General features: G+C 46.5%; 1 protein-coding gene across 1 annotated transcript; it reads left to right on the top strand.

Annotated features, from left to right (window-relative positions):
* Window positions 1-351: 351 nt before the first annotated feature.
* LOC130391427 (synaptotagmin-2-like) lies at window positions 352-21,211 on the top strand. Its single transcript, XM_056601564.1, has 9 exons — window positions 352-511; window positions 11,307-11,525; window positions 11,945-12,105; window positions 16,417-16,554; window positions 17,186-17,353; window positions 18,578-18,745; window positions 19,543-19,660; window positions 20,201-20,334; window positions 20,996-21,211. Exons 2-9 carry the CDS (start codon window positions 11,327-11,329, stop codon window positions 21,209-21,211), a joined length of 1,302 nt encoding a protein of 433 aa, XP_056457539.1. The 5' UTR covers window positions 352-511; window positions 11,307-11,326.
* The last annotated feature ends 6,459 nt before the right edge of the window (window positions 21,212-27,670 follow it).

Here is a 27,670-nt window from a genome sequence, read left to right as displayed (position 1 = left end):
TTTTGTGTAAGACCAGGGGGGCATAGCGTGCTGCTGCATCCTCCTTGTGAGCAGCATCCCCAATCAGCAACGGGCGGAGGGTAGGATGGACGGGGCGGGGAGAGGGAGGCAGGGGAGAGACCAGGGGAGAACAGCAGAGAGAGAGGGAGGACCGATCCATTTAGGGGAGGGGAGGTAACGAGAGAGAAAAGGGAAACAAGGAGAGGAGGAGGAGGTGGAGAGGGAGGAGGGGGAGGGGGAGGGGGAGGAGGAGGATCAAGGGAAGGCGAGGTGGGGGTAGTCACTGTCATGAGTGTGTGTGAGCGCGTGTGCGTGTGTAGGACAGAGCATGCAAGGAGTGCTGCAGTGGAAACAGTGCGAGGAGGAGCGCTGCAGTTTAATTCGGCGGACGGGAGAGCGGGTGTAGGGACGTGATTCAGACACAGTGACGTTCGCCATCGCGTGCCTCTGTGGTGAACGGGTTAACCCCGTTGCGGAAAACAGGATTTACCAAGGAGATACTGTAGCGCTGGTAAGACCGTATTCTTCTAACTCTTCCTTCCCAGTCTCAACACTGTCTCATGTGGAATGCCTTTCAGAGCCGGACGGGGTTTAAGGGGTACGACATTGCAGAGCGGGACAGAGCATGTGTCTAATCCGTGTTTTGCAATGTGCTTCAAAAATATATCATTCTTGGGATGTTGTTTTCTTTGGGGTGCAGATGCGCCGCCGGTAGCGTGAATGCTACGCTACGGTCGTATGTGTTCCAAACTTTTCAGGGGGCTAAACGGTGCGTGTCACAGTGGAGGTACAGGGACAGGGATGCCTTGCCTCCATCAGCCCATATCTGTTTACCTGATTACCAGTATTAGGCGCTCCACAGTTCACGCATGCCTTTCCTAATCCAATGCACTCTCGCTGCATATGAAGCCATGGGTTCTGTGTACAGGAGTGCTGTGCGTCCGGTTAACCTGCACACACAGCGCCGCCGCCCCCCCCCTCTCCCGTGGACCGAGCCCCGGTCCTCTTATCTGCGGTGGGATACTCATAGTAGCCGGACCCTCTCTCTCTCTCTCTCTCTCTCTCTCTCTCTCTCTCTCTCTCTCTCTCTCTCTCTCTCTCTCTCTCTCCCTCTCTCTCTCTCTCTCTCTCTCTCTCTCTCTCTCTCTCTCTCTCTCTCTCTCTCCCTCTTCTCTCTCTCTCTCTCTCTCTCTCTCTCTCTCTCTCTCTCTCTCTCTCTCTCTCTCTCTCTCTCTCTCTCTCTCTCTCTCTCTCTCCCTCTCTCTCTCTCTCTCTCTCTCTCTCTCGTTCTGGACACTTTCCAAGAGGCTGCCCTCGTGACAGCTGCTCCTCACCATCCTTTATGGCCACACTGGTGATGCTGGCACACACGCCACCCCCCCTCACCCCCCTTCACACGCTGCTCCAAAAGAAACACAGCTGCACAGCACTCTATGGAGGATCCATAGAGTAAGAAAAATAAAAGATGTCCGCTCCCGGTTCCACCCGACCGTCCTCTGAGACAGGAGGGCAGCGAGAGATCAAAGCGCTCTGACAGTTGTGCTGAGGAGCGTGGAGAGGTAAAGGGAGAGGTAGAGGTAGAGAGAGGGGGAGAGGGGGAGAGGGGGAGATAGAGAGAGGGGGAGAGGGAGAGATAGAAGAATGAGGGGGAGAGAAGAGGGAGCAGGAGAGAAGAGGGAGAGAGAGAGGGGGAGAGGGAGAGATAGAAGGATGAGGGGGAGAGAAGAGGGAGCGGGAGAGGGAGAGGTAGAGAGAGGGGGAGAGGGAGAGAGAGAGAGAGAGAAGAGTGAGGGGGAGAGAAGAAGGGGAGGGAGAGAGAGAGAGGGGGAGAGGGAGAGAGAAGAGAGAGGGGGAGAGGGAGAGAGAGAAGAGGGAGGGGGAGAGGGAGAGAGAGATTGAAGAGGGAGATAGGAAAGGAAAGAGGAGGGAAAGAGGGTGAGGGAGAAAGACAAGGAGAGGGAGAGAGGGAGAGAGAGATAGAGAGATAGGTCGAGAGAAGAGATAGGTCGAGAGAGAGAGAGAGAGAGAGAGAGAGAGAGAGAGAGAGAGAGAGAGAGAGAGAGGAGAGAGAGAGAGAGAGAGAGAGAGGATGAAAGGCAAGGAGAGGGAGAGTAACCAGCAGAGGGAGAGAGCGAGAAAGAGGGATTGGGAGAGAGGCAAGGCGAGGGAGAGATAGAGAGGGAGAGGGTGGGGATTTTATAAAGTGCTGCAGGATGTGTTTTCCTCCTCCACTGCCCCTCGTGGGACGTGGGGCTGAGACAGTGGTTTGATGGGGGACAGTACCAAGGACAAAGCCTTGTTCCTGGGCTGCTGGCGCACAGCGCTGGCTGCTGCTGCTGGGGCTAGGCTCTGCAGCACGATGCTGCCTGCCAGAGCACTGGGGTTTCATCGTGTTTTAATTGATACAGAGTACAGTCACATCCCTGCTCATTACATAACCCAATTGTACACACACATAAGCCCCTAACACAATCACTATGCAATGATTTGCTCTTCGCAATGACATATTTTTTTTGGGAGGGGTTTTGTTCCATATATGAACCCGTTACTATTTTCTGAGATTTCCCAAATGACCAAATTGTAAATCTTACACATTCTTCCAGTGTCCTTAGGTAACTTCCTGGAATCTAAAAGCAGGCCTACAGTCGGCTTCAGTGCAATCCATATCCCAGCGTGTGCTATTATCAGAGAGCAAATCAATACCCCCCTTGTGTTTGGGCCGCTCGTGTAACCAAGCAAGGTAAAGATTACAAGAATACATTAGGGCTGCAAACAAACATTGGAAGGATACTGCAAAACAGCTGAGTGTAGCCAAACGGGAATGCAAAAATACAATATCCCTCATGCAAACGCAGATCATCAATCCCTGGGATATGTTTACCTCTCGGCGTGAAGTGATACTAAGAATACTCCAAACGGATGTTTTATTCGTTTTTTTCTCTCTCTCTCTCTCTCTCTCTCTCTCTCTCTCTCTCTCTCTCTCTCTCTCCCACCATGCGTTCAAACACTGAGGCTCATTAAAGGCACATACTTTACGTTGCTGCCAGCTCTCCAGCCTCGCACACCGAAGAATACAGTAGTCTCTCAGTGTCTGTGTCTCACTCTCTCAATCTCTCTTTCTCTCGTGCTCTCTCTCTCTCCCTCTCTCTCTCTCTGTGTCTCTCTCTCTCTTTCTTTCTCCCTCTCTCTCTGTCTCTCTGTCTCTCTCTCTCTCTCTCTCTCTCTCTCTCTCTCTCTCTCTCTCTCTCTCTCTCTCTCTCTCTCTCTCACACTATCTTTCTCTCTATCTCACTCGCACACTAAAAAAAGTCTCTCTCTCGTGCTCACTCTCTCTCTCTGTCTCATTCTCTCTCTCTCACTCTCTCTTGGGCTCTCTCTCTCTTACCCCCCTTTCTTCTCTCTCTGTCTCATTGGCTCCCCCCCCCTCTCTCTCTCTCTCTCTTTCACTGAAGAATACAGTACTCTCTAAGTCTCTTTCTCTCTCTTTGGCTTTCTCTCACTCTCTCTCCCACACACCTCGACAGAGATGAGAAGATGCTTTGAAGTTATCCTCCTCTTTGAGATATTTTAAATTTTTTCCCTTCCCTTTTCCCAACCAAGCTGCCGTTGGCTGACTGCTGGAGAAAAGCTCACGGTGGGGGAGGGTTGTCACTGAAGTCCTCTCCCTCTACATTTGGTTTCTGAGAATTTCTGAGACTACTTTAATAATTCATGCTAACACGTCTTAGATTCTATCATTTTTCATCACCGAAATAGCGGCATCCGACCCAACCCAAAACATGAAATACGTCACGGTCTCACTATAGATATTTGTATTAGAGACACAACAGTCTAATTACGGTTCATTTAATCTAATTTGTGTATTTGAACGATACTATGACTGTTTGATGTTGCATTTTTCATACAAAACACGTAACGTCACAAAGAAATACGCCACAACTGGGTCAAATCTAATTCATCCATTAAAACAGCACGCGGTGCGATGGTGCGATGCTGCGCTCATATCCCACAATATACAGACAGATATGCCGCAGTGTCCCCCTTTAAGAATACATCATCAAACCACCAGTTCAACCGGCTGATGTGGAGGGAGCCAGGGAAGGGAGCAGTGCCGGTCCAGCCCCGGCCCGGGCAGTCGGACCCCTGGTAGACCCCTGGTAGACCCCTGGTAGACCCCTGGTAGACCCCTGGTAGACCCCTGGTAGCGCTGCTGACGGTGCTGGGTGGCGGGGCTACACGGGCCCAGGTCACCGGCCCCCGCCGTGCTGACGCTGCACTCTCATCACGTTAATCCCTCCGTCAGCAGGGAGGACGTGCTGGTGTGTGTGACGTGTGCGTGCGCCCGTGTGTGTATTCTTTGCATTTGTGAGGACTTTTATACAAAGTGAGATATAGTGAAGGATATATATTTATTTATCTATCATTCTATTTTGTATTCATTTATGTATTTATTTATGTATACCTTTATACCGTTTAGAGCATTTTATTTGTATATGCGGTTATAAAAAGCCCTGAAATTGATTACCAACAACGTTTGACACACATTCTCCAACCATTTTGATGCATATTATGCATCGCCTTTTATTGAAATAGAGAGAGAGAGAGAGAGAGAGAGAGAGAGAGAGAGAGAGAGAGAGAGAGAGAGAGTGGGAGAGGGAGAGAGATAGTGGGAGAGGGAGAGAGATAGTGAGAGAGAGAGAGAGAGAGAGAGAGAGAGAGAGAGAGAGAGAGAGAGAGAGAGAGAGAGAGAGAGAGAGCTTTGCTGGTGAGACCGGCCAGGATCTCAAACAAACCCGTCCTATCTGCATTGCTGCAGAAGCCCTCTGTACCTCCCATGCAGATCAGGTCAGGGAGGGGATCGTGGTGACATTGATTAAAGGGCCTATCAGGGGCCAGCGAGAGGGGTTTGTGCACAGAGGGGGAGAGGAGAGGAGAGAGAGAATGGGGGGAGGGGGAGAGAGAGAGAGGGGGGGAGGATGCACATCAGCTGGCTGTAAACGCTCCCTGCTGGAGCTCAGGGGGCTGCATCTAAAACACAGCGCCTCCTCCCTGCACCTCACCTCAGGGCGGTCTCCAGATAACAGCTGAGTCACAATCAGCTGCAGGTGAGAGTAGACAAGTACATTTCTTCAGCCACACAAGAGGAGAGGAGGTTTGTAAATGACCCCCCTCCCCCCCCCCCAACACCAGACCGCCCTCAGGGTCTCTGCACTCAGCAAGAGATATTGAGGTGGCCCCTATTCTGCTCCTGGATGAGATCATCTGGCTCCTCTGACTCCTTTAATGGTGTGCTTTTAGCCCCACTCCCGTGACAGGTGTGCTGGCAGCCTCGCGTGATTGGGTTATTGCTGTTTTTTTTTGTTGTGCTGAAGGCATTCACTGTAGCCATTTCGGCCATGTGAATGCGTTTGTGTGTATTTTTGAAAGCCCAGAGAAATACAATAGTGTCGGAGCAATAGTTATTAATGTACCGAGCTGTTGTTCGCAATGTTTTGGAATAACACTGAACCCAAAAGGGGCTGTTGTTGAAAGAAAGGATTGGATGCGATTTAAAACAAATGATAGATCCATTTTTGAATTGGGCTTCTGTTTGAGGTTAATGATACAATCATACAGTATTTGTTGTTTGACTGATATTTTAAGGTTTCTGATACTTCAGACCATTTGACAGGGCATTTGAAAGCTGACAGAGCAACTGAATGTCAGGGTTTACAAAAATAAATGCTTAAACGCAGGTTTAGCTACAAAAGCAACATAGTCAAATGGGTAACATCTTTAAGTGGACCTTGGTGTAAAGTACACACAATATAACCATAGATGCATCTGTCTGCCCATCATAAATACGTTGATTAACCTTTAAACATGAAAGCTTTTGGATGCTGCTCGATGCACACCACAGCATTTCAAGCTGGTAAATGAGCGTGCTACATCCATTGCCTCATCATCCCCATTGTAATGTCATTAAAATCAGGCCAAGATGAGGTCACGTCTTGACTGTGAGAGAGCTCTCGGCCCATTTCACCGAGAGTCAATCACCACGCCAAGGGGCTGCAGAGAGTTCACATACAAAGCTACCGTACGCATTATGTCTCTTTTAACCGAACACCAAAGCACCCCTCCCCGGGTTGACCCTTTTGACCTCTGACCACACGGCCCACTCAGGCTACCCATTGTGCTCCAGCCAGAACATTTATAATCATTCACATTCTGTCTGTGTACCAACTACTTTTCAAAGAAACAGAAAGAGACAGAGATAAAAAGATAGGGAGAGGGCGAGAGAGAGGGAGAGAGAGAGAGAGAGAGAGAGAGAGAGAGAGAGAGAGAGAGAGAGAGAGCGAGAGAGAGAGAGAGAGAGAGAGAGAGAGAGTGAGGGACTGAGAGAGAGAGGGACTGAGAGAGAGAGAGAGATAGGCAGGGAGATAGGCAATAGATGTAGAGAAAGGAAGAGATAGAGAGAGATAGAGAGAGATGCAATGCAAGGAGGGACTGCTATTTGCAAAGATGGACAAGAAAGGAATAAAAAAAATCTGTTGGCGGTAAACAAGCCTCTAATTCGGTTAACTATTAATTATAATCGGTGTTAAAAGAATCAACTCTAATCTATTGATTCTAAACATTGAGAAAGGGATGAGGCCAAGGGTCACCGACGGTGACCTGCGTGTTGTGGAGCCAGTATTCCATCAGTGTGAACATTTGTCACCAGCACAAGGGCGGCGTGACGTGGCAGGGGAAATGAGATTAGTCCCGATTAATACCCCCCATAACTCATGGGACTTGACTTTCAGCATATAGCCCGTAGCTCATCGCCCCCGCAACATATACCAGTTAGCTAGGCTAATGAATCACCGGGAACGAGGCCGGTCACCGATGAAACACAGGGTTCCCTCAACCTCCAACGGGTCTTATTGTTTAGCAATAGGGTCGTTTGGCTCACCTTTAAAGAAGAAAAACACTGGTGATATGTAAAGTCATCTTAGTGAGGAGCTGAGTGCAGCCCGGTCCCCAGGAGGCAGGAGGTCCCAGGGGGCACGGGGGAGGGTCGAATGGCTCTTTGGGTGTCATATTAGAACTGCGTGGTATCTATCAGGTCCTGGTTAGTGGTAAAGGACTTAATAGACAACAAAAGCAGCAGTCAGTGTATGCTGCGGTGTTCACTGCTCCCCGAACACGACAACCTTTCACAACGCCCGCTTCCCAAGGCTTCATTTGCCGCCCCAGCGCTCACAACAATATGCCAACAGCTCCAGCCACACGCTTTCACAACCAATTTCATGTCGGTATGAAGTCAGGCCTTTTGAGGAGCGGTACGGTAAACACTGTTCACAGCTTCGATGGTGAAGAACTAGGGGCGTACGTCGAGTTTATCACCGCAAGGAAAACATAATCAGGCCCCATCACGCTCGCATGGACACTCTCTGTCCCTCACTACTTCATCCCTCGCTATCTCTTACCCACACACACACACACACACACACACACACACACACACACAATTACACACATACCACCCCCCCAACACACACACACACACACACACAATTACACACATACCACCCCCACACACACACACAAAAACATACAAACACACACACAAATACAGACAGACCGCCCCCACACACACACACAAACTCAATCACACAGTCACACGCACACACACACACACACACACACACACACACACACAACAAAACACACACACACACACACACTCAATAACACACACAAACAAAATAATTGGTTATAGACTGGGCGTTAGCAGGCAGCTGTGTGAAGTGGAGATGAGGCAAGTTGTGAGCGGTAGGGAAAGACAAAGGAGACGGTGGTCTGTGGAAGCAGTTTGTTAATTAATTCTTGTACTACTTGTTGCTCTGTAATGAAACGGCTGCAGGACTAGAAACTCTCTCTATCTATCTACCTTTCTCTTTATCTCAATCTTCCTCCCTCTCTCTCTGCCCATCTCTCTCATTCTCTCTCTCTCTCTCTCTCTCCGGGTGTTACTAATAACTAGACGCTGGAGATATTTTTCATTGTCGAGACCCCAAGGCTAACACCCTAGCCCGCCAAGATCAGACACGCAGGCCTACGGGACGGCTTTTGGTGAGCTTTCGTTTTATCTGACAGCCATTGATTTAGTCTACATTTGAGTCTAAACACACACTTCAAAAGTGTGCAGAGAAATACTTTGTTGTTTATGTCAGGGTGATAAGTGGGCTAATTCACTCTGAGTCTCCACTTCCTGTCTTAACAGCCTCTCAACATTTTCCTCTAGAAGTTAGACTTAATGATTCATACAAATATTTTACTTGATCGTATATTTAATAAAATTAATATTTCCTGCAATTTCCATCCTTTGAAATAACATCAAACATTTAACCAAAGATTTTTTTTGTACATGTCAAATAATGTGATGTGATGATCTATATCGATAATCATTTTATGAACTACCCAACTTTATGAACAAATCCCAATGTTTTGTCTATTTTCAATTCCAAAGTAATGTTTTCCAAGTCTCTAAGTGTTTCCTTAGGGTCCATCTTTGCCTCCAACGGAATCAACACCTGCGTTTTCAGTCTCAGCGCGTATATTTCTAGAAAAATAGACAGAGAAACGCAATCTCATTTCACCCTTCGCAGTTTGCCCTCATTTTGCGTTGGCCTTCGGCAGACAAAAACATCTACCTTTACCCTCCCCTACTTCTGTTTCCTATGGCTGCCGGGGGGTTCAACCGGAAGATAAACAAGAGGACCTTTGATTAGCTTCCAAGTGTGTGTGGTCGATAAGCGTCTGCTGATTCCCCCCAGCCACATTGCTCAGTGCCCCCGGCCCGCCTGTCTGAACTGTACTGAACTGAACCTGTTTGGATTTCAACAATAATTATAACCCAGATACAAGGACCTCAATGAGTGTAATATCTAACTGACCCCAGTGGTGCGATGCTTACATGCGTACTGAGAAGCTGCCTGATCCTTCGTAAACGGAGACCTCGTTATCTCGGTGCTTGGAAAACAAACATCATGGTTGCCAGTACGTGCAGCCGAAAATACCGTGCCCTTATATTGACATTGTTTGCTACTGTTTGCTGCGGCTTGCTAGTGGCTCATGCACCGGGCGTGCGATAAGAGAGAGAGGGGCTGAGTGGAGAGGCTGTGAGGGCGAAGACGACGGGGCTATCTTACAGCGTAGAAAACTCGCTCGCTCGCTGCTCCCGCTGACACCGGAGAGCACGGAGGAGATAAAGGACTCGAACGCCACAACCCTGAATCTTCATTTCATTTGTGGCCGAGCGTGGGGCTGACGCAAGAGAGAGAGAGAGGGAGGGACGGAGAGAGAGAGAGAAAGTAGAGGGGGGGAGAGAGAGGGGGAGATGGCGAGAGAGAGAGAGAGAGAGAGAGAGAGAGGGAAAGAGAGAGAGAGAGAGAGAGAGAGAGAGAGAGAGAGAGAGAGACACAAATGAGTGTTACAGAGAGAGAGAGTGAGAGAATGGGGTGTCAAATAGAGAACGAATCTTGGAAAGAGATTTATACGGTGAGCCAATAGCAGGTGTGTGGTGGTGACGCTGCTGGAGGTGCTGGGGTAGGTGTGATGCAGCTTTCAGCAGAATAGATGGCAGTTGGTGTGAAGGCAAAGCCGGTTGGAGTTTGTTCCGTATCATCATTCTGTGGGGTGTTGGAGGGGCCATCACCTGCTCCCGGTCGACGATGGGCCTACTTGATAGGTGATTCAGTGGAGTGGGCAGCCGACACAGACCACAACCATCTACCTTTCACATACACACACGCACACACACACACACACATTAGATTTATGCTCTGGATAAACCCAGATGGCCCTCACTCGCATGTGTAGCTGAATAATAACAGCTCCCTCTTCTATCTGTCCTGTCTGCTTCCCTGTGAATAATTTATACTGAGCAAAAAATAGAAGCATTAACATCGCCGCTTGAGAACTGAGGAACGAGTTTTCTTCCTTGATTCTTTTCTTTTTTTTCTTTCCCGAATCGTCCTCAAAGGGCTTTAATAAAACCCACTCCAAACAGCCCAGTGCCTTTGCTCCGTGTCCCTTCCCTCTCTCTGTGTGGGGAAGCCCGCCTCTTGTCCAATCAGTCATCATGGTGACACAAGCCCCAGGCCCGCTGCACTTGTCACAGTTTGATTTCTGGAACTGATAAGGGCTTTGATTGAACAATGGTCCGGCCTGGTGGAACATTCTGCCAGCACACCGGCTAGGATCATTTATTTATTTTCTATCTACCTCACGATTCTCTGTTATACAACCCAGGTTAGGCCCTTGTTTGATAGCAAAGCTGTCTTAATCATCATCCACCCCTCAATTTGTACTAATTTCAACATAGGTTATAATTGTAAAAATGTTTTCACCTAAAGCAAAAAAAATAAACTCAAAAAAACTCAAATGCAGCTAGATCTTATATTTTAGCAAAATAGGACAAAGATATAGAAAAAAAAAAGTAATATATAAATATACTTTTGTTTCTTAAATGATAAAAATGACAACCCAAAGTGTTTTTGAATAGAATAACACTTGTTGCCATTCAATTCATGTTAAAAAATGAGCCAACATTTGAAGAAATCCGGTAATTTTTTTTAAACCAGTAGCAACACTGGATTAAATTCAGCACATGTCATCCATCTAATGAAGTTAAATTAACCATGACAGCTGGTTTGCTCTTCTTTTCAAATGTCTGCTTAATTTGCTTTGCCATCTTGTTTTGGGTAAACAGTGATGGAGAAGACTACGAGTGTCTCTGAGCTAGCATGGATTGCATCTCTGATGACTTTCAATGGATTAATTTACGCTTTCAGATGGTGATCTTTAATTTGGCCAACAATTACCATTATGTTCTCAGAGTGGTTATGAGCTGCCTAGAGTCCAATGCTTGTGCTCTAGTGATGAGTGGGCTTGTTATGCCACTCATGAAGGCAGCCATTTTGAATGCAGAATGCTTCTCGCACAGCTCTTGTGAGGAAATCAAGATGTTGATATGTTTACCAACCAATTCCTCTGCTACTAATTATAATATTATCTATTACGACTTCCAATCAGATAATGCTGTTATCACAAGTAGACTATAAGAAGAAGTGCAACTGCTTCTAGATAGTTACTAAAGCTACTACTACCTCATGTATTTAACCAACAAATTAGTGTTTTAAATTGTGTCTTGTTTAAGTAAGTAAACATTTTGCCATGCACAGTATTACATTCCCTGCAGTAAAAGGGATGAACGATTTGAATGTCCCTTTCGGTATGACTGCGTTCCTGACCATCTGGCCCTTGTGTTGTGTCTGCAGGGACCTGAAGAGCAGCCTAGATGTCGGGCCAGTGGAAGGCGTTGAAGAAGCCGCCGGCGGCCATGGTGGCCCCGGAGCCCACGGGGGCCAGCGCGCTGACCGTGGCCCTGGAGCCCATGGCCCCCACCTCGGCCGACAACTCCACCGAGTCGGTCAGCAAGAACGACGCCTTCGATGAGATCAAGAACAAGTTCCTGAACGAGATCGACAAGATCCCGCGTGAGTAGAAGCGGGCGGATGCTCTTCTTCTGCTTCTATGTCGTTGTCGCTACGGCGATGACGTCCACATGCGTGTCAGGGTTTTTAGCTAATTTATATCGATGTAACCCCGAGCTCTGGTTTCCAAATGAGATTCCCCGCTGCCCTGTGGGCTCTGCTGGCAGACACATAATGTCTTTAGTCCTTATTGATCAAGACTTTTCCCTGCTAACAGCCACTAAGCTAATAACCATTCTAATTGCAATCTTAGCACCTTTCACTAGACGTGTTGATCATCAAGTAGCCTACATAATTAGCTCGCCAAATTTCAGGCCGTCATCGTGTGTCGCTTGGTGTGAAAAATGCCGCCAATGCAAATCTCTTTTCCTTGTTTGTGTACGATTGTTTACTCGTCTGTCTGTCTGTCTGTCCTCCTCCAGTGCCGTCCTGGGCCATCATCGCCATTGCGGTGGTGGCAGCCATGTTGATCCTGACCTGCTGCTTCTGCATCATCAAGAAGTGCTGCTGCAAGAAGAAGAAGAACAAGAAGGGCAAGAAGGGGAAGGGGGAGCTGGGCATGAAGAACATGAAGGGGGGCGAGGTAGGTTCTGTCGTCATGGCGACGGGCACTCACGCACTTCCAGTTAGAAGGCGAGTGCAGTCGTACCCGACTCTGGTTGTGCTGTAGGCTCTAACCGTTACCATAACTTTATAGATAATGAAAACCCATAAGCAAGGCTTGATTTATGACTCTAACAGTATGGTACATGATGATCTAACAGTATGATACATTAACAGTATGATAAATAATAACTGTAACAGTATGGTACATGAATAAAACAGTATGATACATGAACAGTTGGGTACATAATGAAGGCTAATTAAGCGACTTTGCTCCGTGTATGTCACACAGGCCATAGTAATACACTGTGAGTCATCTCCCAACAGAATTAAGAGACAGCTCCTGAATGTAATTGTTGTCATTGGATGTAATGTGTGTATCTCGTGCTTTGGGCCTTGAAAAATGACGTGGACGATTTCAAATGATTAAATAATTGGTAATCCAGCTAATACATTTTTCATATCATTGATACATGATTGCACGATTAAGCGCAGTTTACCAAAAGGCTAATGCTAATCTTTGCCATGCCTAGCTTATGTCGTCACACATGTCATTTTCCCCGCGCCTCTTTTATATTGTGATAGCCGACCGCATTTGCTGTGATTACCGTTACTTGGTGTCTGCTGTGAGTTCAACCTCTGCCTTTCTCTCTGCTCTCCTTCCTTCCTGCTTTGTGTCTTATGTGTGCTTCGTGTATCTTGACTGTGGTGGACGTCTCGGCCAACGGTAGGTCTGACAGCACGCGGCTCTGCCCCCTTATCTGGCCACTCTGTGTAAGCCGCAGCCAGGGTGCTGGTGGTGGGAGGGGCGGGGGGGGGGGGGGGCTGGGCTCGGAAGGGTGGATGATGATGATGATGATGATGACGATGCGGTGATGCAGACAATGAGTGCTATGGCTTCTTTTTTCTTTGATTTCCGTTAAGTCTTGCTAAGCTTGTAGGTGCTGAGGGTGCTTGAGAAGTCTTTGGGGGAGCGATTACGCTGCTTTCATTACCACTGAGCTGTTATGCCACACCAGCCGCTCTGTCTTGACCATTCAAATGGTGCCGATGTTTGAAAAAAAAAAGTCTGTTTTTCTTTTTTTGGTCTAAATGACCACGAAGCTCATCCCTTGATGCTGCCTATGAATGCAGAGTGCACCGAGCTGCTCCCTAGCGATCACTAACATGCATGTGCAAACGGCGATGTTGGGCTGTTTGTCAAGCCACCGGGGCACCTCTCCCTGTCACAGGACTCTGAGCTTATTTCCACCACAGCCATCTGCTGGGGTCAGCACAGCCTGAACCTCGTGTTCAACGTTGCTCTTATTTTACACTAGGCTCTCTCAACAAAGTACACACTTCATTAGTACGTGAACACACACACACACACACACACGCAAACACAAGCACACACACATGGATGGATACACATACGTGTGTAAACATGCTCATAGTTCTGTGGCGGACCGGGGGCTGGACGCTTGACAAGCACCACCATCCGCCTCGTTGCAGTAGGTTCCGTTGAATGGCCGCAACTTGACTTGAGAGTAACTATTTGACAAGTGGACCCTTGCTGCTGCTGACATGTTAGGCAACAGGACCCCCTTTTCCTGAAGGGTTCGGGGGTCCCTAATACGACCGGTGGGTCTGAATGTCTGCCCACCGGTTTCTGGGTTTTTCTCGTGTGCGGTGAACACCACTGACTCACAGGGCGATTGGATTGGCTACTTTAACACCAGGCGTATTGACGTAGCGCGTTGGCTTTGCACGACTCGTAACCGCACACATTGGTCGCCGCAGACCCGCCCCCGTGAATGCAGGGCGTACTCCCACCTGGACCGCGGGGACACCGTCGCACCCCCACCCAGAGCCGGAATGAACCCGAGGCTCTCTGATAACGCATGGTCTCTACATTTCACACAAAGCACATTCATCTCTACTTTCGTATTCTTGAAAGGGGACAATTTATGAGGATAAACAAGAGTCTATATATCTAGCTAACTTCCAATGTAGTTTATTAAAAAAAATTATAGGAAAATACCCCCCCCCCCCCCCATGCATTTTGTGGCCTGGCATGCTTGAATGAAAAGCATTTAGCAACATAGAGATGTAGAATGGCACGTGTGGTATTTATAGTATTAATGTGTGTGTGTGCGTGTGTGTGTGTGTGTGTGTGTGTGTGTGTGTGTGTGTGTGTGTGTGTGTGTGTGTGTGTGTGTGTGTGTGTGTGTGTGTGTGTGAGCAGTCTGAGAGCCTGGGATTCTTGCAATGCACGAATTCTTTAACCTTGTTTGTTTAAACTTTACGTGTGTCTGCTTACGTGTGTATGACGATGCATCCAGGCGGTATTTGTGTATCTGTGTGTGAATGTTTTCTGGACATTGTGTGAATTTGTGTGTTTATTTGTGTGTGTGTGTTTGTGCCCATTCCTTTCCCAGTTAAGCAGTAAGTAGCTGACCACTCCAATGTTAAGAGGACGTCAATGTTATTTCACGAAGACAGCCATAGGAAAGTAGGCCATGCAGTGATACGATCTAGCGTTCAGCGCATGCTTCAAGATATACTTTGATATATCCCTCAGAGATAACTACTTTTAACCCACTAATCATGGCCTCTCCTGGAGGGGAGAAGTGTTGGCTTTAGAATGACAATTAAATGTCACCTGTATTGATTCTTTTGCCAACAATTATTGGAGAAATCGTTGGTGGTCTTCCATTTGGATCACATTCAGGATCGGCAGTTAAAATCACAGACTAAATGATAGTGGTAGACTGAATACATTAGATGCCTCACAACAATTCATGTATTTATCTATCTGGCTGCCATCACTTTATCCATCAATCTGTCTCTTGGAATTATGCATTTTTCCGAGGATAAGATCACCGAAGCGTGAACACTGTGGAAACGGCTTATCAGCAGCAGTCTGAACAGATGAATTATGCTTTGCGATATGATAATAAGATAAAGATAGACCAATATTGTCTTGTCATAAGGTGAACAGATGTTGGGTCAACAGCAGAAGATATCAAAGGAGGGATATTAACACCAGCATTAGGCATACATCACAACATTACAATGCAGCGTTCGCCTACATTTTGGAGGCATTTTGTTAATTATTGTGTCATGTTTTATTTGGTCATTGTTTAGTTATTAATCTTGAAATGATTTGTGATTATGGGGCGACATAGTTGTGTTTGATCTGCAACGTTTTTATTACCCAATGTTAAGGTATTATTAAGTTAATCTCGGATTTTACAGAACTATTGTTCTGTTGAGTCTCATCCCCAAAAAAGAATCCCATGATTAATTTAATTTTACAGGCCCTATCAGAGGTTTGAACTCTAAAAACATTGATTTATTGATTGATTTTCTAAATTCCCTTTAGTATCATATTTTCTACAAATTCTTGATTGGTTTTAATTTAGAGATTGAAATCTGAAAATCGACAATGTCATTCCGATTTCTTCATTTTGCACAAACAAAGGTATTATTCAATTAATATAACAACACAATATCTAGATACAATTATTCAAGATACCCATAATTATGATGTGACTCATGAGTTAATTTTTGCCGCCTTTTTTATACCTATAATTATTTGTAATTAAATTATTTGCTTTCAAGTGCAGTACACGTATATCATTCACTCTTGCAGGAGAGACTGATTACCATGAGAATATGGAAACGGACTGGTAGCAGTTTTTTAGTTCGGTTAAAAATGTGGATGGATTTAATATGATTTCTCATATTTCTCACTACATAACATGGTACGAAATTAACCGTTATTTGACAAGAGCTCATTTTGCCTCTCATGTATGACGTTTCGGTGGCATCCAGGGTCATTTTATTAAATTACGGGAAAAACCTTCGATCTTGTTCTCAGTTACATGACAGAACAATAGTCAATGACTCCGATGACTCCCAGTTTAGTCTGACATAGATGTAACATCAAATACAGAAGCCAAATCGTTCATTTGAAAGCCCCCTGTCAAAAACATGTGTGTTAATGTACACACACGTCATCTTATTTGACAAAAATAAAGCACAACAAAACAGCAAACGGTGTCTCCCAAGAGAATAGTGAAATCAAGTCGGGTTGCAACATGGGTCATGGTTGAACAGTAGCTCACTAACCACCTCCCGGGTTAGACCGGGGTACGTGTCAGGTAGGTGGTGGGACTAACACGGACATGGTGACGGCTCGGACCCCCAACCCCCGACACAGCTGAGGAAACCCCCCCATCTCACTCCATCTCCCCCTCTCTCCCTCTCTCTCCTGTCGCTTGCCCCCTCTTCGTCACCACCACAGAAACAACAGGAGGATGACGAGGACGACGACGACGCGGAGATCGGGCTGACGGGCGACGAGAAGGAGGAGGAGGTGAAGGAGAAGGAGAAGCTGGGCAAGCTGCAGTACTCCATCGACTATGACTTCCAGGAGAACAAGGTGACAGCTCCTGGCCGGGGGGGAATGTCATCTGATCATGGGGTCGGCTTAGCTCAGGAGGTACAGTGACCGGAAGGTTGCAAGTTCGATCCCCGGCTTCTCCTAACTGAGTTTCGAGATGTTCCTGAGCAAAACCCCTAACCCTAACTGCTCTCGACCAGCTGGGTTTCGCCTTGCATGGTTGACTCTGCTGTCGGTGTGTGAATGTGTGTAAAATAGGATAATTTGGATAATAGCGTCTGCTTAATGATGTAAAATGATTGTATTTCTCATATATTTTAGTATTATCTCAATGAGGTGTTTATTAGCAAACAACTAAAGCCACACAAACGTGTAGAAAGTATGTATGTTTTGCACAACAGAATTAGCTTAACTTCATTGTGGCATTGTGGCGTCTTCATGCGACAAAGCGAAAGATTCCTTCACACAAAACACATCAAAACGGTTTCGATACTCTGTTGTTTAATGAACACATTCCCGGCCTTTGTCTCGACGCTAATGCTAATCTACTGATTGTAGCGTTGACGTCCTGTCCACCTTAAGCATAATCCAACACGACATAATTAGGCTCAGCTAACCCCCCCCCCCCCCCCGGTCTAACTGCTCCCCCCTCCCCCCCGTGTGGCTCCAGCTCACCGTGGGCATCCTCCAGGCCGCCGACCTCCTCTCCATGGACAGCGGCGGCACGTCCGACCCCTACGTCAAGGTCTTTGTCCTCCCCGACAAGAAGAAGAAGTTCGACACCAAGGTCCACAAGAAGACACTGAATCCCACCTTCAACGAGACTTTCGTCTTCAAGGTGAGGTGATGATGAGAGTCGAGAGCGTGCGTCTAAAGCGGTGGGCGCCCACCGCCTGCCGAGCCCTGGGGTTTAGGTCACGCTCACGGATGTTAGGCCCACCGCCGTGATTCGATTCGTCACTTGTTTATGCGGGGCTGTAGTCAGAGCTGAATGCATGTTCTCTGAACCGCAGAGCTTTACTATTGCAGCAACACGTCATCAGTAAGGTAAAACAAACCCGTCTCATGACTATGAGATGGGATAATACTCTCTGTTTCGAGTGGCGACCCTTGTAACCGCTGTAGAGTAACGACAATCATTATGTCTGTTGAGATTCTTTCAAAATGGCTGTTGCCGTTTGCCAGAGGGAAAGTGCTGAGGGCAGGTTCTAGATGGATGTGGTTTGGCAACTACAGAGCTTTTTATTTAGCTGTGGATTTCAAAGGCTATTCAGAGTATTATACTGGTATCTCAAACATAAGCCTGGTTTCTCAGTAAGAAACACAATATTGTTCTTTGGAAGGCCTTGAGAATGGCAATGTGATAGAGAGCTTCACAACGAGACCTGTCATTAAATAAGGATATGAGAAGTGCTTCATTATTTACAAATTCAGTTTTAATTGCTCTGAAAATGAAACAGTTAGTAATTGTCCTTCTTCTAATTGCTTTACACTATTACAATATCACAGTTGCCATTGCCAGTGATGGAACTGATTAATGGTGTTGTGAATATAGGTTATGTTCTGTAGGTGGGCACGGTATTACAAGGTATGTTTTTTCCATTTTTATAATTAATCAGTAATTAATTAAACCGGAGCTTCAGAGATGCCGCCGTGATTCACCGTTCCTCCTTTAATTACCAGCGCCACCAGACCAGACTGTAATACAATAAGCGCGAGTGGAAGTAGACACAGGCGACAATGGCCGCCAATAATGAAGTGAGGCAGATGTGCGGTAGCGGTGTGCCAAGGAGAGTTTGACAGAAAATCTGGTTAAAGGAGAATGCTGATGCAGCGTTTTGTAAAAAGGCAAGTTAATTGGTTTTATCTTGTCAGAAAGGCAACAGACTGCTCGCATAGCCACAGGCTAAGCTAACCTTTTTTCATAAGCAAATACACTTTTCACTGGAACAATGAAAGATTTTGTTGGTATGATTAGGTAACGGCTGAGGAATTGCGCCGGTGTATTGTAGATGAAAAGTGTTATCTGAGTGGTATCGGTCTCGTCTCTGTCTCTTACCAGATCCCCTTCCAAGAAATGGGCGGGAAGACTCTGGTCATGTCGGTGTATGACTTTGATCGCTTCTCCAAACACGATGTCATCGGGGAGCTCAAGTTCCCCATGAACACCCTTGACCTGGCCAAGCCAATCGAGGAGTGGAGGGACCTGGACAACGCAGACCAGGAGGAGGTCAGATGCTCTCTCTGTCTGTCTCTATCTCTGTCTGTCTCTCTGTCTCTGTCTGTCTCTGTCTGTCTCTGTCTCTCTCTCTCTGTCTGTCTCTGTCTCTCTCTGTCTCTGTCTGTCTCTCTTTGTCCCTCTCTGTCTGACTCTTTGTCTGTCTCTTTGTCTGTCTCTGTCTCTCTTAGTCCCCTCTCTGTCTCTTTCTTTGTCTGTCTCTTGCTCTGTCTCTGTCTGTCTCTTTCTCTCTCTCTGTCTCTGTCTCTCTCTCTATCTCTGTCTCTGTTTCTGTCTGTGTCTCTGCATGATGTCCAGAAACCAATTGAATATTGCTCTCCAGGAGCTCTTCAAAGGAGTTCTAGTTTTCTTGCTGTGTTTGTTGTTGTGTTTGTGTTACTTGCTGTGTGTGTTTTGATGTTGTTAAGACCAGGGAGCATGGTGCCTGAGGAAATGTTGTGTGCAAATATGCTCGCATAATCATGTATCCGATCGTCTTATTGTTAAGTTTACCTGGTTGTATTGTCGTTATGTGATTAAGCATAATTATTTTAACCTTTTGAAGATATTTTAACATCGGAATGGCTACCGCTGTGAATGTGATTAAACAGATCATTAATATTCAAGATCCAGGTTTTTGCAACCAAAAAAACGGCAACTATAGATGCTTGATTTACTCTCCGACTATATATAATCATACATTGAATGATGCATATGTGTGTGGGTGTGTGCATTGTTCTAATTTGTTCTGTCTATTTTTTGAGTAATTTATATTTACCATTCTCGCCTCTCTGCTTGGTGTTCCACAGCCAGAGAAGCTGGGTGACATTTGCATCTCTCTGCGTTACGTGCCTACTGCTGGCAAACTTACAATCTGTATTCTGGAAGCCAAGAATTTGAAGAAAATGGACGTGGGAGGACTGTCAGGTATAAGCCTCACACGCTCACACAGAGAGAGAGAGACAGAGAGAGAGAGAGGGATTTATCCATCGTCATCATAGTTAGCGTACTTGTGACACCTTAATAGGTCTTAATAACACCAGCGATTCACACGCAGCACTTCAGCCATCAACTAAAAGCAGGAAAATATCCATTCATTAAAATATAAAATAAATTGTTTGATGGAACAAGGTGTATTATGGTGTGCTCGTTGAATGATACCTTGAAACAAAGGCTTGGGCACGACTCACGTTGTGTGTGGAAACTAGATGCATTTAAACCCTCGGGCTAGAGTGCATCCAGTCCATCGCTGTTATCTGTTAGCACAGCCATTTGGTCCGTTGTGTTCCGCTTCAGCACTGGCTCGGTCCACTCTCACGTGCGTTACAGTATTACCTCTACTGCCCCCTGGTGGCCCGTGGCGGTGTTACCGCAATGTCTAAATCGGGACGATAAGCTGTGGGGGATAGATGGAGCTTTTGCCTTTTTTATTTGTGTATTCACCCTGCAGCTTGTTTCTATTTCCAGATCCGTACGTGAAGATCAACCTGTTGCAGAACGGCAAGCGTCTGAAGAAGAAGAAGACGACAGTGAAGAAGAACACTCTGAACCCCTACTACAACGAGTCCTTCAGCTTTGAGATTCCTCTGGAACAGATGCAGGTAAACCACTGAGCAGCTGCCCTGATGCTGGTGAGAAACTACAAGGCCCCCCCACCCCCCAGTTCACCATCCGCCCGGAGCATGTTCCAGCAGCATTAGCGCCAGCAGCTTAACCCACACACACACAGAAAGAGGCGGCCAAGTCCTGGAGTGGAGCAGGCATGTTTATCATCTTGTTTTTGTGTTCCTTGGTTCTTGGGTGCAACTTGAGCTCCTTACACACCGTTACACTAATACATATCTAAGCTCACCTTGCTAATGCGCTAACCGGCGTAACGCCTTCTAGTGACCCAGGTTCGATCCCCCCTGTAGGAGTGTGCTACGCTCCATTCCCTGTCTTCTTCGACCGACGTTCCTGTGCGTCTCTGTTGACTCTCTTGTGCATTAAAAAAACGGTGCAAAGAACAGACGAAAAAACGAAGTCAAACATGCTATATTTGTGTAGTGCTTCTCTGGGCGTGTGTATTTGCTTTTCATCCGATCGTGATAACATCTCTCTCTCTCTCTCTCTCTCCTCTCTCTCTCTCTCTCTCTCTCTCTCTCTCTCTCCTCTCTCCTCTCTCTCTCTCTCTCTCTCTCTCTCTCTCTCTCTCTCTCTCTCTCTCTCTCTCTCGCTCTCTCTCTCTCTCTCTCTCTTTCTCTCTCTCTCTCTCTCTCTCAGAAAATCCAAGCCGTGATCACGGTTCTCGACTACGACAAGATCGGCAAGAACGACGCCATCGGTAAGGTGTGGGTGGGCAGCAAGTCCACGGCGCTGGGCCTGAAGCACTGGTCCGACATGCTGGCCAACCCGCGGCGCCCCATCGCCCAGTGGCACCCGCTACAGCCCGAGGAGGAGGTGGACGGGGCCCTCGCCGCGCTCAATGCCAAAAAGTAAAACTTCCAGTGCGCCTCCATCCTCCCTCTTCCTTCCCCCTGCTCCTCCTCCTCTCCCCTCCTACACCCCCCCCTCCCTCCCTCCTGCTCCTCCTCCTCTCCCCTCCTACACCCCCCCCCTCCCTCCCTCCTGCTCCTCTTCCTCCCCCCTCTCCTACTCCTCTCAACCCTCCCCTCAACACCTTTGTCCTCCTCCCTCCCATTTCCTCACCCTTACATCGAGTCCCAACTGTTTGCCTACTACCCCCCCCCCCCCCTCCCCAGACTTAAACCCCCACCCACATGCAACAACCCCCCCCCCCCCCCTGCTGTTTTCTCCATCCCCAATCCTCCCAATCCCCCCCAACCCGACCATTGCCATTGCAAAAATAAAAAAAAATGCATAGATCATGCATTTGACATCGTGGGAGAGAAGAAAAAAAAGATCTACGTGTTCCAGTAATATATCATGCTATATACAGCCATGCCATCTAACGAAAGACAAAACGAAAAAAAAATAAAAAAAAATAAGACAAAGCAGAGGAAGAGGAAGAGGAGGTTGAAGAAAACGGAAAAACTAAATCAAAAACAGCCGAAGAAGACAGAAGTCACGCGATGGACAGATGCTCCGTTGTTTTCCTTTAGATATATTTTTGTATTGGGGTTGTGGTTGTAGTGTCCAGACCTGTCCTATGAGGAACGAGGGGGGCCCCCCGGGGCCCCACCGACAGGTGGGAGGGAGAAATCCATGTATTCACTCGTGATCGTGTCCCCTCTCCCCCCCACCCTCCTCCTCCCACCTCCCCCCCTTCCGATCCTCCCTTTAGTGACACAGTTGCTTAGAATAACGCTTAATACTAGTTCTGACTCTAATAATAATGCTTTATACTGCCATACGATAGAGGGACAACACAAGCGGGCCGTCCAGCGGCGTCCGCGAGCCACTCCGTTCACCTGCCAATCGTCATCCTAGATGATTACGTTTGTTTGTTTAAAAAAAACAAAATTTAAATACATTCCTAGAAGCTGGGTAGCAAAGTAGGGTTTTAGCCACAGATCCCGTTACCCACAGAAACCACACTGCCGTTTTCCTTGGTTGACTGCCTCCCCCCCCTCTCCCCCTCCCCCTCCCCCTCCCCCATCCCCATCCCCTTTTCTCAGGAACACTGAGAGAAATCTGAAACTCCATGCCTTTTTTTCTAAACGGGTTCTTGTGATTCCGCCTGACGAGCAGTGTCGTTCGACTTTTCTTTCTCGATATGTTTGACTACCTTGTGCTCCATTTCTGTACGGTTCGAGCATAGCGTCCGCTTATTAGTAATAAAGGGGAGAACGGACCGATGGGTCGCCAGAGAGCGCGAGAGGAGAGAGAGATGTAGAGTGTCAAACTGAACCCGTGTGTGAGAGCCTGTGTCTTCATCACGCGCGACGTCTCTTAATAACACCACAGCAGGTACTACTTTAGAGACCAGGTACAACAAACAAACGCAACATGTTATTTATAAACCTGTTGCGCAATCTACCACCTTACACCCCCCCCCTGTCCCCGTCCCCGTCACCGTCCTGCCACCACCTCCACCCACCACCACCTGCTCCACCTCCACCCTTCCTCCGATGCCTGTGATTCTATACGTCACTTGTTCAGTGCTACTGCCATCGGTCATGGACTCGCTACATGGGTGTTACTTCACAGAGATCCCTATAACCGTCTTTCAGTCATAAAGGAGACAAGCCTTCCAAGCAACAAAAATAAGCAATTCTTCAACTACCAGGGACGCCTTCCGATTAGTGGTGTTTTTCCTCATCATCTTATTAATTTTGTTTGTTTGATGTCAGTGTTATTTATTGTTCAATGATTCTTTGTTAAATAGATACAGTCATAGAACTCTTATTAATGCCCGGTGGGGTACATTAGAAGTTTGTGGATTAATAAAGCGTCATCTATCTATTTAAATTGAATTGAAAAGAAAAAAAGGTTTATTCCTCAAGCACTTTAAATCAAAAAATGTTGTGTTGAACGTCTATCTCTCCAAGAAAGAAAAAAATCAGAGCTTTAATTATTTATTTTAAAACTAATGTTTGATTTGATGATAGAAAAAAGAGTATATTCCACGAAATTATTTATTGAATTACATATGTTTTGTTGGGTTATTTATTTTGGTCTATATTAACCTTAGAATTCGTACGAATGAAGACTTTTTTTTACTAGATGCATATGAGGAAGGCATTGATCTATGTGTATTTTATACACGCATTACCAAACCGCTGAATTAAATTGCACTACTGTGTTCTGCGGCAGCCGACACTGCTCCTAACAAGGTGGTTTTGTAAAAGAGATGCTGTGAGATTGAATTGTGTGTGGGCATGTCAAGACAAGAAGCCTCAATTTACTAAAGTCCTCCCTGGCTGAAAGGGGGGGACACGATTCAATCTATTGCTGCTCTCTCCCCCCCCCCTCCCCCCCAAGTGAATTCACACAGTGTAATTGGTTCCAGTGTAGGCTTGTGACTTTTATATGAAACATCTAATATTTTGCCAGAGATACAATTGCGAATTGAGAGTCACTTTGAATTACGTGACCAAATGAAACGGATAGGATTTAATGAAGGAGGAGGAGAAATTGGTCAAAAGTAAATCGGTGTGAATTGATTAGATTTTAAATAGATGTTAACAAAATGTGAAGTGGGAATTACAATGATCACCGTCTGTGAGCACCAGCCAGTGTCACAACCTATCAGCTCACATGCGACTGAATCGGGTGCGAATGTAGTCGGCCCGTCCAAAAGTGATTGGGATTTTGGAATATGTTGAATGTTTTCCTGTATTTTAATTTTGATTCAAATGTATTCCATTTCTTTCCTCCTACCCTTATTTTCCGTTGGTGAAACAACACTAAAGAAAAGACCACATGCAAGCAATCAAGCCACCCATCGATGTGTAGTTTTGCCTATATTCATAGTTCATACACGTTAATACTGCATGTTTATACAAAATACTGTACATAAGAGCATGTTTTAGAGACAAAGCAAAAATATCTTGTGTACGTAAAAAAAAATTGGTGTCATTCGTCATTTAAATAACACGTTCAAGGGAAAAAAATGCACTGTATATTTTCTAAATGAGCAAATTGTGTGTTTTCTTTCCATGATGGGGGGTCACTCGAGAGAATGTCATATAATATATTAGACTACTAATACTTAATAAGAACCTTTCCACGCCTGAACTTTCTAAAGCAAGTGTGTCGTCAAGTACTGTGTGTGACTCCATGTAGGATGAAATTGTAGCCGCATGCTATCCGCTCCTTGTAATTCCAAGCTTTTAATTTGAAACAGTACCATTTATTATTATGATTAACCCTTCTATCATATTGTGTGGGTGAACCAATGTTTTCTTGTTACAAACATTGGTCCGCTTTACAAATCCTTTATTTAATTGTTTCCATCATCATCCTCCTCTTATTGAGCTTTGTTTGAGTGGGCATGTGGAGAGACCTGTGGATAGTTTTGCTATCCAAAATGTTGATGAGACAACAGCCTTATCTCTACGTAAGGATGGGTAGAAGGTCCTGAGTTCCATACCGTGCAGCGCAGCAACACAGTCCACCATCACCCCACCGCGACGCAACGGCGCTCTAGAAATCCACCACGCTTGGAATCCCCTCCCCCTCCCCCCTTCGTATCTCCTCCTCCCCTCCCCCCTTCGTATCTCCTCCTCCCCCTCCCTCCCCCGTCCTCCCCCCCCGTGGCGTTCCCGCTCCTTTTTACTCCTCTCGACGACCCCACGCGCTTAACGGCGACGTCTCTTTTACGATGTTTATGATACAATATGTGTGTATGTGTATACGGATACAAATAAGATAAAAACTAAAGCCATAAAACTCAAGCACTAACTCTTAGAGCTCCGCCGAGTAGCTAGAGTTGATTTATGTTCAAAACAGACGAAAAAAAGAAAACCAGACGAAAAACGCGTCCTCGTTTTGTTTAGGCCGGTGGTGTTCTTTTTCCTCGACGTTCAGTTCAGAGGTCTTCGCTCATTAGGAGGAATATCGCATTTGAATACGCGAGCATCGAGAAACAGCGGTGCGTTTGGTAGAATGAGTGTGTCCTTTTTCTACTTTCAAGGCTGTCCGTGTGTCTTTCGTTCCCTAGAGGTAGCTGATTCTACGGTGTTGTGATTAGTATTGTATATGCCTTGTTTTTTGATAGTAACGAATCATAGATCAGTTAATCACGCAATCTCAAAAAAAATCGATGAAAAAAACAGTTCTAGTAATTAAAAAAAAATTATATATATCTATATCTATATATATATATATATACGAGAGTTTGTTCTATTCCAGGGCCGGGTGCAATCTGTCAGGCGAACTGGGTCACTCGTAGGTTTCCCTTGATCTCAAACTGGGTCACTCCCACTGAGTTGGTCCCGTACCCCCACAGAACTAAATCACTTGTGACTCGGTACCATCAGACACACAGTGTTCCTCCATCACGGTTCAGAAAATCTGTACTGCCGCTCAGAGGCACTGGTCAGGGGGTGACCCACGGTCTCCTAACCCCTGACCCCTAACCGGGATAGAGCTATGGACCGGAGGAAGACCTTCCCAGATATACACGACCAAACGAACAGCGTTACGACCGACTTCCACGGCCGCCGTGAGACCTTAATGCGTCGTGCTTTTCCGAGATGAGACGAGGGGGGCCGCGGACGGCGCACAGGCCCGTCTGTCATCGTCTCTCGACGCCACATCAACGACATTTTAACACTTTCAGTCTGTTCTGCTGTGTCACACGCTGCAGCACAGACCTCTTGATGCAATATCGGCCATTCAGTGTCCCAGGCCGCTGGTGCGGACTGTGACCATCGATAGACGCACAGGGGGTACATCCCGGGAGATTACCATGTTTTAAAAATACTGCCAGTAGCCCATGCTATAAAGTAAAAAGGAGAGGAAATACAATTATACAAAAGATGTCATGAAGGATTTAGTTCCGAGCACATTGAAGAGAGGGGGGGGTCTTACTTCAAAATGCTTCAGCACTGCCCAGGGAGCCCGGCCCCCAGCTGACCCCCGCTCTTTGGGGTCCCAGGGAGCCCGGCCCCTCCTGGCCCCCCGCTCTTTGGGGTCCCAGGGAGGCCGGGGAGATGGGCACGGGGTGTGTGTTGTTGGTTTATCGGTCAAGCACAGGCTGCAGACGATATGCAGGAACACCACGTTGGGGAACATAGTATTGACCGTACACAGGTCTGAGCGTGGGACACAACCCCCCCCCCCCCGTTTAGACATCGATGAATCCATCGGAACAAAAACCAATGGTCATTATTTATAAGCAAATATAAACATATATATATATACACAGTATAAACAGAGTGACTTTCTTTCCAATAGTTCTGTAGATGTAACTTGCACAATCTCAACTGAAACCGTAGGCTATTTTTGCATTCACAGGGCAACCTATGGGTTAGTGTACGTCTGTACGTCTGTCTTCGTCTTGTGTGTTTTGCTTTCGATCGGATGTAAAAAGGGAATCCATCAGAAGCTCTGTAGACCACACACCTCAGCCGTACCAGGTGTTCAGATCCCCCACGTGGATCAGGACCCCCCCTTTCCAATGTTTCAAGTCTTTCGCTTAAGATGTTTATTTGTACTTCAGCATGTTTGTGTGTGTATGTGACTGTAGCTATTAAACTGTGTTTTAATTTCTTCACTGTTTTTCACCAAGGTTACACCGTAGTGGTAGAACCTACGGTGTTGGTTTTTATTTGTTTATTATGCCCCCACTGAATCATCTTTTCTCTCTGTCTTTGTGTAGTTACCGTGTGACCAATCCATATCATTGTCAATGTGCTAAATAGCAAAGCTGGCTCTGGAGTTTCCCCCCCCCTCCCCCATTGAAAACTGCTGTGTTCCTCTGAGTGTTTGTGCAGCACGCGGGCCTACATGTTTACAACATGGACACACTGTATACTGCTCCACGGGCAGGACTTGGTACCAAACCTTCCCCATTCAGCTCGTCGTCCTCCTCCCCTCACCACAGCGGTTGCATTCAAAAGACTATTCTTTTCCTTTCTACCCCTGCGCTCTTCTTCGGCATCGGGGGGGTTGGGTTGGGAGGACCTGGTATTGTGCGTGTGTCCCCCCACCTCCCCCCCAGCGGTGTTTTACTCGTGTCTAGTGTTGTGGTGCGTGTGTTCATGTCAGTATTTGTGCCTACTGTGGATCGCATGCTTTAGCCCTTGACTGGACACAAGACGTGGCTCACAAAAACCTCCTTCTCTCGAACCCTTGTGTGGACAAAACTGTTAGGGGACCATTATTATTATAACGTAATCAAGGGAACCAAATAACTTAATACAAGATTTATCATATGTGTTACCAGTTCTGTAAGAAACAAATAGGAAATAAAGGCCTTTTATTAACCATCCCTTGTGCAAAGTTGTATTTTTATTACCGTTTTATTTATGTTGTATTCATGTGAATGTT

This window comes from Gadus chalcogrammus, chromosome 1 (genome assembly GCF_026213295.1).
Source record: "Gadus chalcogrammus isolate NIFS_2021 chromosome 1, NIFS_Gcha_1.0, whole genome shotgun sequence".
NCBI lineage: Eukaryota > Metazoa > Chordata > Actinopteri > Gadiformes > Gadidae > Gadus > Gadus chalcogrammus.
Note: the sequence above shows the minus strand (reverse complement) of the source record. Positions and strands in the feature narration are given on the sequence as shown.

What these genes read in the sequence shown, in the direction of transcription:
- LOC130391427 (XM_056601564.1), top strand. Translation starts at nt 11,327, where the DNA reads ATGTCGGGCCAGTGGAAGGCGTTGAAGAAGCCGCCGGCGGCCATGGTG. An exon ending in ACGAGACTTTCGTCTTCAAG is followed by an intron (nt 17,354 to 18,577) that starts GTGAGGTGATGA and finishes GTCTCTTACCAG; the next exon opens with ATCCCCTTCCAAGAAATGGG. An exon ending in GGACGTGGGAGGACTGTCAG is followed by an intron (nt 19,661 to 20,200) that starts GTATAAGCCTCA and finishes TTCTATTTCCAG; the next exon opens with ATCCGTACGTGAAGATCAAC.